We start from the raw sequence: 18,091 nt of genomic DNA on the forward strand, positions 1-18,091 counted from the left end.
CACACATACCAAAATAGTCAGGTTGGTGGTGTCGGTGGTATCGTGTGAGTCGATGTGGGCCGGTACTGGCAGGATTATGAAGCCATTAATGAATGAAATGACTTAATCGTGCGGATTGATCAGCCAGACATGTTGAGGCTGTTCAAAAGAGACCAGACACAAGCAACCATCTTTGTTTTTAATTTATCTTAGTCAGGCGGACGGCAGGCTCATTTGGTGTCAATCAGGTACAGTGAACTAAACATTCTGAAAAATATTTATTTTATCAAAACTTCAGAATTATATATCAACAAAGGAATTCTTTATCGATGCCACAGTCGGTCATTTGCAGACTCGTTGATAAAATGAGTTTATAAAGTAAATTATTTCCACTGCAGAGGCAACACATGATTTCAGCTCCCCGTAATTACGCCGCCATCACTGTTTAGCCACCATTTTGTCTTATATACATTATCTTACATCTGCACAATGATTCTGTATTACAATTGAAATACAATTAAAATCCATAAGGTTAAATTAAGTAGAGATTGCATAAGTGTATGCGCATGTTACTGAACATCAGTTGCAGTTGAATTCAGTCATGTGGAAGTAGAATTTTTTTTTTTTTTAAACGGAGCGTATAATAACAGTTTTGGAATCTTAATTTTTTGTCACACTGTTGAACTCTTTTTTTAAAATTATGATTATAAATTTGAAACTAAGCAACCACGGTCTGTTTCATCCTACACTTCACGGGCACATTACTCATTTCTGTAAAAGGTCTTCACCCCATTGCTTTTATCACAAAAGGCAAACGGGGCGTCTGTTTTTATTTTATTCCTCCTTCCGTCTTGGACATGCGGTGTTGCCTGCGGCAACCTGACAGAACGGCGCTGTGTTTCAACATGTTGTGGCAGAGATGAATGCCGCCTCATCCGTCCCACCTCGCTGTCATGCCTTATAGTTTCCAGCTATGAGTGAGTACTCCTGGGATCCCACACAAGTCTCTCTGTTTCTGTTTTTGGGGTTTTTGGGGTTTTTTTGCTCCATGCGTGTCACTTGTCTGGTGTGGCTGGTGTCAGAGCGAATACAGCACTAATAAAACCCCCTCAGCTTGCTGTAATCCATGACATGTACTCCTTTTCAGTTTTGTTCTCCTCCCTTGTTTTTAGCTCTGTGAGATCACGTTGAATGGTCATAAATTATGTCCTGGTTTTTCTTTTTTCTGTATATGCTGATGACGAGTTAATTCCACCCAGGCCTCATGTAGTTGGGGATGCACTGGCAGACTTGGGGGCTGTAGTAAAAATCAGTCTGGCACACTGGCCTGGGGTTCCTGCAAGGCAGTTTGTAGCAGCTAAACATGGAGGGAAGGAAGGAGGAGAGACACAGGATAGATTAGATTCTATACAGTCATTGACATAACATTTTTTACTTTGGGTTGTGGGTATTAAAAATGGTTTCTCTGTGTGCGGAAAAAAGACAAATGATCAGATCCAGAGGAAGAAAATGGCTAAAGTAACTCTGGAATTTCTCCTTCAAAAATCAAAAAGTGATGTGTGGTCTTTCTCATACCACCTCCTGTGACCAAATGTTGAAACAGATATAAAACAAATATACATAATAGACAAAAGAGCACAAGCGTGCATAGTTGAATGAGAAAGTGCTGAAATGCTTTATCTTTTATGGATGAGCTGGAACTGTCTGCTGCATCGTGAATCCATTTAAAAAATGCTAGATCCTTTTGCTTTCTTATCCCAGTTTGACGTGAAACTAGGATTTAAAAGCTTGCAACATGGAAAGGTTTAATCTTTTAGCTCATTAAAACATCAAATAATAGGAGTCTAAAAGCTTTTACAGTTGTCAAGGTAAAGCTATGTATTCCCACACTGGCTGTAGACTCTGCAACAGAGAACTGGGTAAATTGTCAATGTTTTGTTCATTTGATGGCTCTTTATCAAAGGAAGATGGAGTCTGAAAAATATTTTGGCAACATATCTATCTGGATTCAGACTTGAAATGGAAACCTCTTCCAGTTCCATTTAACAATCCAGTTGATGCTTCATTAGACCTTGATGGATTACAATGACCTGGTGAATGAGAAGATCATTGAGACCGAGATTGTTTTGAGAGGCTTCAGAAAGTGAATAACCTCCTGCCTGCCGCCCTCACCTGTCCTCGTAATGAGGACAAAAATACTTGAATATTCTTACTTTATTGTCTGATAGAGGGGAACGGGTTGAATGTCCCATTGCCAGATTATATACTTCTATTTATGTTATATTCTCAAACCCTTGATTCTCGAGGGGATGCAGGTGACTGATATAACAATCATCAGTTGTCGTTTTTGTGGTAGAACACAGTTAGTTGTTGTTCCAAACATTAATTTGCTAGAATTTGTGAATTGATGAAACATTTTAGAGAAATTAGGGGTAGGGTTCTCTGCAGACTCGGAGGCAGCAGTTTCAGGACACGTCTCGGGCCCTCTGGTTTTCCCATCGGCCCCTTTGTGAATCGACGACACCCTGCATACGGTCCTGCTGGGACTTTGTTGAACAAGTGCAATATCAAAAACGTGAGTACTCGTGTTATTTGAAAGCAACAGCATGCTGTCTGTACTCGGTGACCATGATGAATGTAGCCTGCAGGACAAACAGATAACGCGCGGTTTTGCATGTTTAAGAGTTTTACTGAGGGCCTCTCCTCAGACAATGGTTGGTGACAGTCGCCCACTCATAGTCCTGGGAACCTAATTGTTATTTAACATTTAAAGATCTATAAGAAGGCATTTGTTCAGATTCTGGGTAAGAGGGAAATCAGTAAAATAGTGCAAAACTGCCACATCCCTGAACCACAACTTCATCAAAAGTCTCAAGTGTCCAGTTTTAACAATCATACTACTTTTTTTTTTTCTCTTTTAAACATGCATACAACAGGACATAAAGACAACTCTGAGCAAGATTAGAGCTCATTTGGACTTGTATTTCAACAGGGCAGTCTTCCTTGCAGGTAAATATCAAAAACATTGACTTTTATGTTATTTCAATGTTTCTGTGCATTAAGAGCCTGAATGAAATCATCACTTCCACTGGAACAATCAACATCTGCAAATAAAACTGATAAAGACGTGAACTGATAAGCTGTAAAGCCCACTGTCTTCTTTTTGACTACAGGTGCAGTCTGAAAACCAGTCCCCTGGGAGTGCTAGGACCTTGTTGGTTAATCTGGCACCTCAAGCTCCTTTAAGACTGATGCTGCAATGCCGTCCACAGCTTTAAGCGTGAGGAGCAGTAACTTAAATTCAGCTCTAATGTGAACTGAGAGACAAATTCTTCTTAGGCAGACCTGACAGAATTTTTTTTTAGAGCAATCCAGTCTAGAAATCACAAAAGAATGGACAAGAACTTTAGCAACCTTAAATGTAATACTGAGCACTCCACATTTTAAAAATGTGTGGCAGCAATATTCTTCCATAAAGTAAAACCTTTAATAATGAATCACAGTTCTGCAGTATGTATGCAGACCAGGAAGCAGGCTGTCTTTCCAGGTGGCGCTGTTGTGAAAATCAGAGGGGACTAGAACTCATTAAACTGTGGTCCCGAGCTGCTGATGTCCAGGTCTGCAGACAGATACTTTTGGGAAATTCGCAAATCTAAAGAGACTGGTGCTGCCCAGTGGGGTCAGTGGTCAGTGGTCAGGTGGTCACAACCACTGCGGGTGCTGAAGAAACTGGTCATGACTGATGGTCCTGGCCAACTGCCTGTTGTCTGAACAGTTTCTTAATAGTCTTGGCAGTAATTACTGGTCTGTGCCACGGAGCACCTGGTCATGACCACTGAAATCTGGTCAGGACTACTGTGACACTAGTCAGGAGCCTGCATAATCAATACAGAAACTTTTTTTTTTCTGAACCACCTTCTTTTGTTTCATGGGGAAGGTGCTGAACGTCCAGCTGCATATGGGCGTAGGTAGGGTACACCCCTGGATGAGTTACCAGCGCATCCCAAGGCCCTATGTGAGCATTTGGGCGTTCAGTACCTTGCTCAAGGGTACCTCAGCAGTGATCTGAAGGTGTTCTGGCTCATTCCTCTACTATCAGAGCACCTCCCGTGTTTTGTCTACACTTCCCAAACCTCCCACATGAATGCTAGCTTGTGTTGACACGGCCTCGAGGCCAGAACAGCTGATCAGCAAGGCCGATTTCTCTGGATGGGCTGAATCCTTTTAATCAAACCATCCTCTCTTGCACAAGTTGTGTAATACCTCATCGAGGGAGAAGAACATCTTCACCGGCAGTGAAATATTTTACTCATTTGGATACCGGAGAGCAAGAGTGCTTTTTAAATAGATGAATAAAATAGACATTCATAGACAAAAGATGATGATTTCACATTCATTTATCTTACATTGTTGTCAACACAGTGACAAAGGGTAACAGCATGTTTAGAATATAAATTACTACAAAGACCACTAGACTGTCCACAATAATCACTCGGCAAGGACCACAGGACGGACCACTGTATTAGCACCCCTGGTGGCACTGACCACTGGTCCGTGCCACCGTGCCATTGGCCAGTACCAGTCTCTTCAAGGCCTCTAATGGTTGTGACGGCTGATCAGTGCCAGACCTCCAACCCCCTCTCAACAACACACAGATAAAGTCTGCCTTTGTGTTTGTTTTTTGGCCTGTCACTCTGTCTTTTTCAGCTTGCTGTCATCAAGCCCCACCCCCCAAAAAACAAACAAAAAAATAAAACGCCCCTTTCTGTGGAAGACCTCACAGGTCAGAGAGAGTTGGGTCTCTTGTATCCTGGCTGTGGGAACCACCAGACATGCAAAAAGCAAACATGCAGCTGAGACTGTGAACAAATATTTGTGAACCCTGCATCCTAAAAAGGTCATGTGGAAAAATGTTCACGAAAGGAAATGTTTTTGGGGGGTTTGGAATGTTTGACATGGCCATTAAGTTCATTTGCTTTCTTCCATGTTCTTAACCCCATACTGAAAAGTTTGAACTGCCCCCTTGACAAAGTCTACCTTACCAGTGATCTGTCATGCTGCAACTATAAAGTTTAGTTTTGGAATGAACCAACTAGCAAAACTATATCCCAAATAAAATAAGAAATAAAAGCAAAGTTTTTTAAGGGACTTACTAGACTTACTTTGAAATTTAGTTTTACTACAACGATTCATAAATGGAATGACAACAACGTGGCTTTAGTCATGAATCATCTCGCAAGTCCATAGTATGACAAACTGCATCTACCTGCAAGTGTTGGGGTTGAACTTCTTGCCCTGCCGCAGACACGACTGAAAACTCTCTCTACACTGACACGTGCAGGTGTCGGGGTTGAGGGGTTGATTCCGCAGACACTGTACAGCACATACACAGCCGCACAGCTCCTCATCCCATCGCTGGCCTGTGGGACACAACCTACCCTCACCTTGACCTTCACACTGGCATTCACCTAATTAAAACAGAGAGAGAGAATCAGATATTCTCATTCACATGCTTCCTTTCTTATTGTACTAAATGTCTGACGTGTTGCTCACATAGTTGCACACACTCCCCCAGTATGAGATCAAATCTTTATCAATTTAAATAAGATTTTTTTAAATATCTGAAGTCTTTCTTACAGGTTGTGTGGTCCAGTTTCCAGCCTGGGCCACAGCTGTCTTCGGTGAGTCCGTTTCGACAGACACACTCGCAAGTGGTTTCATCCATAACCCTGTTGGGACCACAGAGAGCCAGAAGACCTGAGTCCAGCACATCTGGATGCAACATGAAAGGAGAGCAAAATTGGTAAATAGTGGTCAATTTGGACTTTTGTTTTGGCTTTCATGTCATATTGGGCAATGCCATGGCAATCATCTCTGCAGTTTTCCAACATTAAGTCTTTTTGTAGGTAATTCTTGGGTTGCCTCATCTACTATGACTTTTCCCAGAACTGCTTATGGTTTTAATTTGATGGTGATAAGAAAACGTACTGATCGTACGTGAATTTCCATTGTATCAATTTGTTAAAACAGAATGATGAGTGATTTCTTGGTTTGTAATGATAAAAGGTAGGGACGAATGCAGAGCACAAATCACTGCATGAATCTACAAGTAGAACGCTTCAAAAATGGTTAGACTTGCCTCTCTTTGCTTGAATAAACATGTCCGGGGGGGGGGGGTACACATCTACTTTCATTTTGGCACCCAGTTATCTTTATATCTTCATGTGGATTTTCAAGGGAACTATTGACAACTAACTCGTTGAAGCCAAACTAGAATTTAGCTGCCATCACAAAACCACTGTTAAGGTGTTGCCACATTTTTTCATGACATTGCATTTAAGGTCACAGTGCCGAGATTTCACAGCAAAAATGTATCCGCCTAAAAAAGAAAAACCAGCCCAGTTTATTTATTTATTTTAACATTTGCTGGTTACAACATGTTTTGGGTTGGTGTTCACTTGATTGCAGTAGCATTATACCACATAAAAGCAATCATCTTTTAGATCTGCCTGATGTTGCATCATTTTCTGTTCTCTGATCCATCTAAACTATCCCTGATGGAGGGTTTGGGCTGAAGGAACTCACACGGTAATTACTTTTCTTCATGGATGGACTTTTTATTTGCTGCAATTTATTTTTATGGTTTTTTTTTAGTACACTTGCCATTGAGACAGCTGGGGAAAAACACGGAGAAGTCATTTTCAAAGATTTAAATGGGAAATTTAAATACCGTAAGTGGACTTATACAAATTCCTGGTTATGTCTCAGGCCTATAGAGGAAATCCACAGACTATCAGAATGTGTAAATTTTTGTAATGTAGAGAATTTGTGAATGGACAAATGATAAGGAAATTAAGAAGGCTATGTTGAGATTATCATATAGACAACACGTGCCTGGCTATTTTGGAAGGACTGTTGATGTCACATGGTTAAGTTACATGAAAACACGCAATGGTCAGCATGAGCTTGGAGCATGTGAAGACATCTGAAAATGGAAACTAGATGTTTGGCAGCTGGACAGGAATAGTTCTCCAATCAGGCTGGGAATGTCACCTTTTTAGGAAGGCTCACTGTAGTATATGTGCTGTCTGAATTTTTCCCTTCAGAGATGCACTTTTCTGATGTACACTTGTACTGGAGTTTTGCTGTCTCCAGATTGCACAATATAAACGTACTTCCCGATCAGTTTTCCATGTCAAAATGTATTCAGAGGGGATTTTTGGACAAAATCTTCCATGACACGAATGAATAAAATCTCATTCTGGATTGCAATTGTGAAAACTGCTTAAGATGGACATTGACGTAATGAGCTGCTTTAATCATTCAGCTGTGGTTTTAGCCTTAAAAATACCACAAAAAAAATCCACCTTGCACTTTTCAATATATTTTTTTTGTCTCTGAAATACATCTTTAACATGTTCAAATTCACATTTGCTAATCATTTAATGCAGACCATAAAGGAAATCAAATTTCAGATGTCCTATTATTATTAGCAAAGATCTTCACACAGTTTAGAAACATTTGGAGCTTCTAGTATCCAGTAGGACAACCATGAAAAGTTCAGATGTGCATTTTCTACAGACTTACCAGTTTGAGAGTAGTTTATGGCATCTGTCGAGACACACCCACAGTTTATTGGATCCCACAATGACCCAGAGGCACAGGGAAATTCAGGTTGGGAACACCTATGCAAATATTTGACGTCATTAGGTTAGAAATAATTGTATTAAAGCACACACATGTTACATGACGTCACTCTTTCCTCTCACATGTGATCTGTTGCGGCTCTTCTTATGATGGAGTGCAGCGGCCGCTTGGAGATGCATTCACATGAAGTGTGATTGATGAAGGTTACCATGACTGCTTGCCGGTCCATCCTAGGTGGGGACAGCTCCATCAGCTGATGGACATACAGATAAACATTAGCAGGATGTGTCTGTGTATGTGCTTAGCAGAACAGAGTTTGTTGGCTGTGATCCATCTATAGATTTGCTCTGTATATTTGAGTCGGTGTGGGAAATCTGATCCCGTTGATGAAATATTACAAAACTTTGGATGCATTTCCTATGTCCAGTTGCAGCCAAAGGGCGTCCCCCTTCTACAGGGTGTGTTGGGGTACAAAAGAGTGTGTTGCATAACTATGTTTTAAGCATACAGCTGCATGACTTACTGTCTTGTTGACAAGTGCGTAACTTGTATTTGTGCAGTAAAAGGCCTCACTGGTGCAGCATCCTCCGCAACGATGCAGGGATACACAGCGGGGGATGTAGAAATGACTGGTGGATTCTCGGTACTCTTTGGTAACCTCGACACACACTTCTCTGGGCTGGCAGGATGTCCGTTTCATCTCCTCTAGAATGACTAGAAACAAAGAGCTGGATAAGTAAAACTGTGGCTCCAGCTTTAGTTGTAATCTGAGCCTAAGGGAGCGCTTCAGTTTGAATTCATGCTAAAATGTTTTCTTTTGAATCAAATATTGGAAGCAAGAATCTTAATCAGGAAAGATGAACATCACTCCACTTTTAAGTTAAAATCACAACAAGGTTTATCATAGAAATGTCAGTATGATAAGAATTGTGTAGATGTAATGCCTTTTTTATTGTGTGGTTGAATGTTTATTCATGTATGAGCATTTATTTTGGCTCAGGTTCTAAGGAAACAATGTTTAGGGTGGACCGTGAGGAGATATGAATGAGACATTTCTTATATGATAAAGTGTGATAGTGATCTGGTTCTCTTTATACATTAGGCAAATACTTTTATTCGACCATCTTCAGATCAAAATCAACCGGTTCTAACATACTGTTTCTGACTGTGTGGGAAACATGTCATAATTTACCTTCCAAAGTCTCATCCATCTTATGAAGCGCCTCTTCCCTTGGCTGACCCCACAGATCATCATCAGTAGAATGGAAAGCATTTGCAGCAGAGTCAGGAAAAGGAGGGAAAGCTGAGGACATGCGCCATGATTTCTTCCTCAAGCAGTGCTGAAGCAAGCTGTATTCAGGGTAGAGAAGTTGTAACAGCTGATCTACGCTTGTCACTGTTTCCAAAATAGGCTGGTCATCAGACAACTCTGGAGTCTGGAAGATAGAAACATTTGAAGAAACATAAATGACTAATTTCAGGCTTGTAACTAGATCCATCCATCCATCCATCCATCCATCCATCCATCCATCCATCCATCCATCCATCATCCATCCATCCATCCATCCATCCATCATCCATCCATCCATTCATCTCTCTCTCTCTATATATATAGATATATATATCATATATATATATCTATATATAGATATAGATATATACATACGCATACACACACACACACACACACACACCTTTTATATATACCTTTTATTTCACTTTTTTCATAATGAGAGCCATTTTTAAACTATTCACAGTACTTTTACATGGAGGAAGTTTCAGATTATTATAAATGTTACTTAAGACGCACCCCTCTCTGATTCAGCCTTGTCATGGTTTTCTGGCTTCACAATAAAGGTTCAGGACTGCCTTGGGGAAATGCACTGGATAAACGAAGAATCAATTGTGTCACAAAGGCGCCTGTATGCCAGCTGGAAGTTGAGCCTGACATGAATTCCTTGGATTTGGGTGATTGTTAAGCTTCCCAACAAACTCAGTTGTACAGTTGGTATTACCTCAATAGAAACCAAAACTCTTTTAACGCCTCATTTATCTTCTTCTGATTCACTGGCTGGTTTCCCCACATAAGACATTACCTAGATTGGAGTCATTTTTATTTTTCATTTGTAGTGTCTTTTCTCACAGAACAACAGATCTGTTGTAAATTCCCATAAAACTTTAATTTCACAAAGTGTGAATCTTATAGTATTGAATTTTGTACTTGAAATCACACCAGCAGCTCCATGAAGAGGCACATTGTTTGTTTCTTTGTTTTACGAGGACCATCAGATATATACAAATGTGTTCCACAAGGACCAGTATTTGCCCCCCTGCATGTTAATCCAAGTCCAAGAGGATTGATGATGGAATGTTCCCGTTTTCATGTATTTATTGTATAGTCAGAATTCCAAGTACTCTGAAAAACAATATCTTACCTCAGTGACCATGTCCCCAGCGTGGTAAAAGTCGATGAAGTCTTGTCCTGAACACAGTCTGCTAATGTTAAGAATCCATAGGAGCAAAGCTGGTATCCACATAGTGAGGATGTAGTCGGGGTATAAGGGTAGAAAAGAGGGGACCGTAGATTTGAACCTGAATGTAAAGTGAAAGAAGAGGAGGATGAGAGGCAGGTGGAAGAGTCTGAAATGAGAGGGTATCAGCAGGTATTTTGGCAGGTCGGCAGGTATTCCTTTGCTCCTTTCTTCATTTTATCCTGGGACAAAGTTGCTCTTCTGACGTAGGTTGTTTGAATTTTGGGAACCAGTTGTTAAAACCATGATGAAGAAATAGTCTCGTCTTTTCTGTGTCAGAGACCGTTCCTTCGTTATTTTCCATCCGCAGTCATTAGCGGTCCGTATCCCTGCCTTGTTCCATTCTCTCGCTTGCTTAATTTGTTGTCAGGTGCCTTTGAAATCACCGATTGTCTTTGGATTTGATCTCTTCCAGTTTTTCTTCTCTGTGCCTTTGTTGACCTTCAACTGGAATATTCTTCAACATCTCCCATTTATGTCCTGTCTTCTTACCAGCCTCGAGTTGTCCTCGTCGGTCTGTTCTCGCCCTTCACACTTGCTCCTCCACTCGCTTATTTTATCTATATTTTCTCTTCTTTTTACAGAACAGCTGTGCTCTTCCCTCCCACTGTCTGCCTCTCTCCCAGATTATTGCTGCCTTGTTATCTTTTTCCCGTTTCTTTGTCAAAAACCTCTGGGCAAATCTCTGTCTGCTTCTCTTCGGAGAACTTTTTCTAAGGCTGCCTCATTCCAAGTGGCTGACTCCAAGTTCTTTTCCAAAGAGTTTTATTTGTTTTGTGAGAAAAAGAAAAGAAGCTTTATAAAAGTGTCCAGCTTTTCGTGTTAAGTTCTTTTCCAGAGTGAATTTGCGTGCTGCTCTGAGGGATCCTGGTGGAGTGAATGAGCAAAAAGAATGAAAGGGTTGTTTCGTGTGGGTGGAGTGGGGATTTGAAAGAGAAGATTTGTGCTTTATAGCTGATTATACTGCCACTTTTTTCCTCAGAAATTGCAGGCTACACAGATCCTACTGAGTCTGGCACCATTTCAACACCGACACTGTTTAATTTCCTCTTTTTATGGGATTTAGAATATCTGCAGAGGTTTTTGCTTTAGTATGTTCTGAACTTTCTTGTCCCCGGGCACAACAATCAGATAATTCTCACATTTTCCCTTGTCCCTCCCACCTTTCTCGCACGTTTTTCTTATCCTTCTATCTTTGTAATTCCTCCATGCAAAAGCAGCTTGCCAGCGAGTCGTTAAAGCCACATGTTCAGTAGCAGCCTGCAGTGATGCATGTGCACGTTGCTTAACTTTATTACCCAAGTGTCTATGAGCTTAATGCCTTCATTGTCTCACTCTTACTTGCCCCAGTGTTTGTGCTTATGCCAGCTGCTCCAGTTCCTCCTCAGTAAGCACCACTCTTGATTTCTCCATGTGTATATGGGAGAAATACTCAACAGAAACCACAAATTATCATACCTGGACCGAGCATCGTTGGTTTCATCTGTCTTACTTCTTTTTCTGTATGACTTGGCCATTTAAGGTTCTAAAAATGGCAAAGTTTGCATACCTCTTTAATTATAGTGCCCTAAGGCTGTAGGTATGTGTGTCTGTTACGATGAGGAGAGGAAGGGAGGGTAAGAAGAGGTGAATATCTACCGCTACTTATATATTTGTCTGAATTCTGTGTTTTGTTTTGTTTTTTGCATCTATTTTCTTCTAGACCAAACCAATTTGTGACACATTTACATTGAATCATTGAGGATAGTCCGTCAGAGGAGGAATGGGGAAACGGCAGGCCAATAATTGGCAAAAGAGGTGTGTCTTGGAAACACTCGAATGAGAAAACATCCGATTTTTGAACCAGCCTTCTTAAAGATTAAAGACACACCCCCGCAGAGCTGCATGTGTCTGCTTGTCGTGTGCTTATGTGTTGAAATTCGTGCAACCAAATTCCACATTCCAGTCATGGCTTTCTCCATTTCATCATGTGAGCTTGAAACATACAATAGGATTATAGATGATAGAAATGCTTGCACTCAGTTTAAAATACACGACCTCACATCAGCATACGATTTGTCTTTGATGACAAATCTCTAACCAAAGCTATTTATTTGGGCTGCAGTCAATATCTTTAACCTTACAAATGAAGTAACAAACAAAACCAAAAAACTAAAAGATGTTTGTGGATTTGGAAATCTATCTCAAAATCCACTGCAGTTACAATGATTATAAGAAGATTGTAACTGAATGGATGAGTTTCATTTGGATGAACCACCAGTTAAAACATCGAATTCTGAGTTTGTGATGTTTTCTCTTCAGTATCATTTAGTGGAGAGCTTACAAAAATCTATCATAAAGTCAGATTTTCACTCAAAGCCTAAATAGATGAACTTATTATATAAATGTGATTATTACCTTTAATAACTAGAACCATATTATGAAAGATTGTAGCCATAAAAAGTTGCTTTTTAATATTTTAGCCTTCTGCATCCATTCTGCAGTCAGACTTGGGATTTTCAATCTTGAAAATGTAGGTATGGTTTGAGCTTTGGTTGCCTTATTGACATAAAGAAATTAAATGATTGTATTATTTACATCCTAAAAGATTGCTCAACTTTCCCTGTAGTCCCACAGAAGAACTTACACTCAAAGAATCACCATCCCTTATACCTGCAGATCACCTAAAAATGTACACACAACACAGATGAAACACCATAGCTGTAATTTCTGCTGTAGTATATCACGACTCAGCTCTGCTCTAGTTTAGAGCAACAATTATGTCCACTGCTGCTGAGCAGATGTTGACAGGCCTGGAAGCTGCCACTATGACGCTTTTAATACCATCGTGTTTTCAGTGTGTCTCAGTTTTTTGAACTTTTAATGATTTCTTCACTTTTAATGATGAAGACAAACTCCTCCGCAAGTCTGGGGCAAGGCTGATAACAAGGGATGAAGAGCTTCTGTCCGATATTCTCTTCTGTCTATAGTTATATAGTATATAGTTTATTGAGGATATGCATTGAGGATCTATGTGCATCTAGGTCTTGAAAAGAGCTACAGCTCAATCAACAGCAGCAATGGACGAGTTTATCTGTCAATACTTGGCATACTTTTTGTTTGTATGTTCTGCATTTGGAGCACCTAAGTGAATCCTTTATTTCAATGGGCTCGTCGAGCATATGGCCAGTTGCTTTACAACGTTTTAAAATAAATACACATTTTCGGTTTTGCGCCCATTCAGGAAGTTTAAAATATTAAGTTTTTACAGATACATTAGCATCGCGGAGATCTCCTCCTTGTTCCAATAATAATTGGCCATACTAGATCACCAGTTACTGTTTGTAAAGCTTCGGCTTCCAGGTCAGTGAAATATGACATACAGCCCATGCACAGCTCGCCGTCCACACGCTCTCGCCAGCCGATTCAAAACCGAGCTGTCTCTGGGTGGAAAGTCTGGCTACAATAGAACTACTATGGGGCCATTGAAGTCGCGCTACGGCGACCACGTGCTTTTTGTGTACTCAAGCCACGACAGGAATTCGGTTTCCTTGAGTGAAATGAACTGATTGTGAGTGACAAGTCACTCAAAGAAGTTGAATGTCTCTAGTTTTACTTTACACTTCCCGAGGCCCCATTTACACGATAACATTTTCAGAATTCGTTGGAAGACGAGAGTTGCAGAGGCCCCGTGTCCAGTCATGAAAAGTATCTCCTTGTCCAGGCCACCAATACCATGTATTAGACATACCAGGCCAGTAGATGGCGATAATGAGCCGGACAAACATGCTCTTCAAAAGAAGCGAGTGATCACAGAAGTGAAAATTTTCAAAACAACAGCGATTATCATGGCGACACCAACGTGGGCCGATGGCGGGATGGTGTTGCTTCTAAGAGCAACCCTCATCGTTAAAGTTAGTAAACCTGTGGAGGACGTAAATTGAGAGTCGCTCCGTTCTTCTTCTGCTCGCAAACTTGTTCTACGTCACGTGTAGCGTAGCCGCGCGGGCTCAGTACCCTGCAGCTGTAGTGCGCATGCCCGAAATCGCTGCAAACTTTCCGCTCTGCGTTGACGCAACAGCTGCGGCAGCTTTTGCGAAACCCTCCACTCTGCAGCACTTTGCTCCGGTTTGAGGGGTTCTGGTACAACGGGCAGCCCAAACGGAACTAAAGCGTCGTTGTTTTAACAGGGGCTACCAAAACACAGCACGGAATTTACAGTAACTCCAAATGATCTGTTTTAAATTTATTGAATAGTCGATATCACTTTTGAAACTATAATAACTTTTAGATTTTTTTCCCCTCACCCTTTTTCGTGATAGAGTTGTCAGTAACTACGTTTGTCTGAGTTGCGTGGATCTTGTAAAACAGTCAGGCACATAATTAAATCCTTTGTAGATTTCGTGCAATGCGTGATTGCATGATTCATGCAAGTCACTGATTCAATGGGAAAATCCCAGTTAAACCCGTTCTCTCATCCTCCGAAAAGCACAGAGCTGGCTGGTGTGTGTGTGTGTGTGTGTGTATGCAGAAACCTCGAACCATCAGGGTAATATTAGAGGGGTTTGGCTGATTTCCATGGCTGCATCAGTATCCCTCTGAACCCCAGTCTGATTTTTCCTTCCATGCTTTGTCACCATATATAGCACATAAGGGACCAATGAGCCATCACAGTACTTCACAGTGTATGGACACGCTTAAAAGCTGCCATTTGAAGATATTCCATACCTTTTGATTATGTTTGATTGAGAGGCTGGTACATTTTCACCTGAATAAATCCCTCAAAGTTATTAGTGAAGAAGTAGTAGTACAGGGGTTCTTACTCTGATTGTTTGACCTGGTTTGGATTTCCTCAGAACACATATTAGATCCTCCAAAACAAGTGAATGTAGTTCATTTCATCAACAAGGAAAATACCTGGCGCCATCTGCTGGACAAACTCGAAGCACCACGCTGTCGTCAAGCAGCAACATGAGGAAAAAAATATAAGATTTATATAGATTTGTATTTTGCCAGTAGAGAAATATGTGACACTTACTATCTTTTGGATCTATTTATTAGTATCTTAACATTTCTGAAAAGGTTATGGATGAAACCAGCAATCACAAGGAAATATTACAGGGATATGTTTAAAAATGTAAATAACATCAAGACAGAGAAATAATTAACATTTTAAAATAAATGACAAAAAAGTATTACTGTGCAGATGCTTTGTGCTGAATACGTAACGAGTTTATGTATAATACGACAGTACCACAGACCACTTTTTTGAAGCCTTGTTGAAACCTTTAAACCAAGACGGCTGATTTGCTTGGACACGAGGCTAAGAAAAAAGTCCAAATACGTAGTTATGTTTTTTGGTTTTGTGTTCTTAGTGCAGAGAACAAGTAGTTAACATCACAATTTCCACATTTATTAATCAAACATCATAAGATAGACATCTTATGCTGTCAATGAGGAAAATATTCACTTAAATTCAATTATATTTAAAGCTAATCGTACAATGAATAACTGAGGAGCATTTGTCAGAGTTGGTACGAGGGCAGAAAATGAAAAAAACATAAATATGTGAAAATATATCAATGCTGTCTAAAGTAGCTTGATGTCATTCGAGTACAAACGCAGTATTTTAAATGTGACGATGAGTTTGATAGACCTCCTAAACCAGGGATAGAAGAGAGCATAAATCAAAGGGTTCACACAAGAGTTGATCATCATTATCCAAGACAAAACAGCAAAGTAAGATAAGTTATTTGAGGTGTCTCCACCTGCGAGAGCTGGATAGTAATAGGGACAAAAACACAAGAGAAACACAGTGATCACAATCCCCAGAGTTCTGGCTGCTTTCCACTCTGATTTTGTCACTCTGGGAGCTGCATTCACAGCGAGGGCAACATTCTGAATACGAATGACCCGCATTTGGGCCACAGCAGCTATAAACACTCTCATGTACATTACAACCATGACAGTACAGGGTAAAACAAAGGTGATAAATAGATCAACAGATCCAGAAATGTGGCTGATGACAACCACACACTCTCCATGGCAGGAATTGTACCTTTCTGGCTGCTGGAGGTGGCCCATCAAAATACTTCCGTTATACAGTAGAGAACAGGCCCAACATAGGCAGATTGCAATTTTAGCTCTTGTCAGGGTTACCTTGGTGGTATAGAGCAGAGGGTCACAAATAGCCAGATAACGGTCAATAGAAATGAGCACCATGTTGCCCACAGATGCAGAAAGTACACAGTAGGACACATAAGGAGTCAGAGCACACATCAAACTCCCGAGCCACCAGCACATTTCCACATAACGCAGGCCCTCGATCGGCATCACCAGCAGCCCCACCACCAGATCAGAGACAGCAAGAGAGAGGAGCAGGGTGTTGGTGGGTGTGTGAAGCTGCCTAAAGTGAGAGATAGAGATGATGACAAGAAGATTAAAAGTCACAGTGAGCAGAGAGAGTGAGGCCAGCAGGCTGATGAACACTGCAGTTTCAGAGAAGGTTTGGTTGAGCCTCTTGCAGGAGGAGTTAAGCTTAGCAAAGCAGGGCAAAGGTTCCCCAGTGCTCTCCATGAGACAGGAGAAGAAAAGGTGCAACTCCCCCATCAGAAGCTAATTTATCCTCTTCACGTTAGCCTTATTTCCCTCTGATCACCTCACCACTGATGCAACTTAATTTTCCCTCCCTTCAAATCAAATGTCAGTCATTGTTGTATTCGGTCCTCGTAGATCCCTTGTGTAAACCTGAATTCTCTTCTTCCTGCCCTAGTTGGAACTTGCCATTGATAAAAAACATAAAAGTGAATTTATACAGTCTTTAAATTAAATGATATTAGTAGTTTGAGTCTTCACTGAAATAGTCAACTACTGCGTCAAAGACTGTTCCAATTGTATTTGTGAAAATAAATTCCCCATAGATTCAACTGTGGGTACTCAGGAAGAGAAAGACACTCTAAGGTGTTCAATAAATGTGAATACTTCTGTACTGAGTGTACACAGAATATAGTTCTCTTGCACTGCTAATGAAATCTGATTTATTATATAATGTGCATAGATATATTTTATTTTTTCTCTTGATGGTGTTTTCCCTTTTGAGGCCGCGGGCAGGGTGCAGGAGCCTTTCCCTGCTGCGTGCAGCTCAAGGCCGTCCACCCCTGGATGACTTGGCAGCTCATCCCAGTGCCCTATGGGAGCATTTTGCTGTTGGGTATATTGCTCAAGAGTTCCTCGACAGTGCTCCGAATGGGTCCTGGCACCTCCCCCCTGCTGTCAGAACACCTTGTGGATTTTGTCTGCACCGGGTCTTGAACCCAGAACCCTCTGGGTTGTTGGTGTGCTGGTAATGCACTAAAACGGTTGACTCCCTCGATCTGCCTGAGGGCCCCTGATGTCGCAGCCATCCAGCCTGGCTGCCATGGTGCTTGTTCAGAGGCCAGATTTGTGTGCCAATAGAGGACTGATATGACAAAGATGCTGGAGACTGAAACTTGGGTCTACTGGAGACATGTTGGTGTCACCAGGGAGGTGTCCACATGGAGTGCATGATGGTGACTGCAGGAGTTGTGCATCAGTCTACGTCTGGTTTTAGGTCTCCTGTGTTGGAAACTGCAGAGTCAAGACGTTTGAATGTAGAGTGGGGGTGAGTCAAATGTCCATATTAAGAGTTCAGCAGCTTTTATTCAGCCTGGTGGTCAATCAATCTTTATCAATTATTATTTCTTTATAGAGCATCTGTTACAATCAAAATGGTCACTAGGTGCTTTACAGAATCTCCAGGCCTGATCCAACGGGCAACAGTGCCAAGGAGAAACTCACCTTTACCAGGACTTTACTTAAACTCCCCTCTCTTTGCCTCCGGTGCCGGATTGTTGTTTCGCCGCTAGCTCCCACCCTCTGTGATCTCCAGTTTTTTGCCTCCTGTTTTCCGTGTTTACTTCCAGCGTGTGAGTTTG

General features: G+C 41.1%; 2 protein-coding genes across 3 annotated transcripts; both read right to left on the reverse strand.

Annotated features, from left to right (window-relative positions):
- Window positions 1-163: 163 nt before the first annotated feature.
- LOC130522799 (vascular endothelial growth factor C-like) lies at window positions 164-11,148 on the reverse strand. Of its 2 annotated transcripts, none has more exons than XM_057027529.1 (8): window positions 10,062-11,148; window positions 8,819-9,062; window positions 8,150-8,340; window positions 7,749-7,879; window positions 7,567-7,664; window positions 5,617-5,708; window positions 5,246-5,447; window positions 164-1,336 (listed from the first exon to the last, which is right to left on the reverse strand). In XM_057027529.1, the coding sequence occupies exons 1-8, from the start codon at window positions 10,161-10,163 to the stop codon at window positions 1,242-1,244; spliced, it is 1,155 nt and encodes a 384-aa protein (XP_056883509.1). In that variant the 5' UTR covers window positions 10,164-11,148; the 3' UTR covers window positions 164-1,241. The 2 variants fall into 2 exon arrangements, with proteins under 2 accessions (XP_056883509.1, XP_056883508.1); XM_057027528.1 differs by having other exon boundaries at window positions 5,617-5,751; window positions 10,062-11,138.
- Window positions 11,149-15,725: 4,577 nt separating this feature from the next.
- LOC130522801 (trace amine-associated receptor 13c-like) lies at window positions 15,726-16,712 on the reverse strand. The gene has a single exon (XM_057027531.1). It carries the CDS (start codon window positions 16,710-16,712, stop codon window positions 15,726-15,728), a length of 987 nt encoding a protein of 328 aa, XP_056883511.1.
- Window positions 16,713-18,091: the final 1,379 nt, after the last annotated feature.

This window comes from Takifugu flavidus, chromosome 3, assembly GCF_003711565.1.
Source record: "Takifugu flavidus isolate HTHZ2018 chromosome 3, ASM371156v2, whole genome shotgun sequence".
NCBI lineage: Eukaryota > Metazoa > Chordata > Actinopteri > Tetraodontiformes > Tetraodontidae > Takifugu > Takifugu flavidus.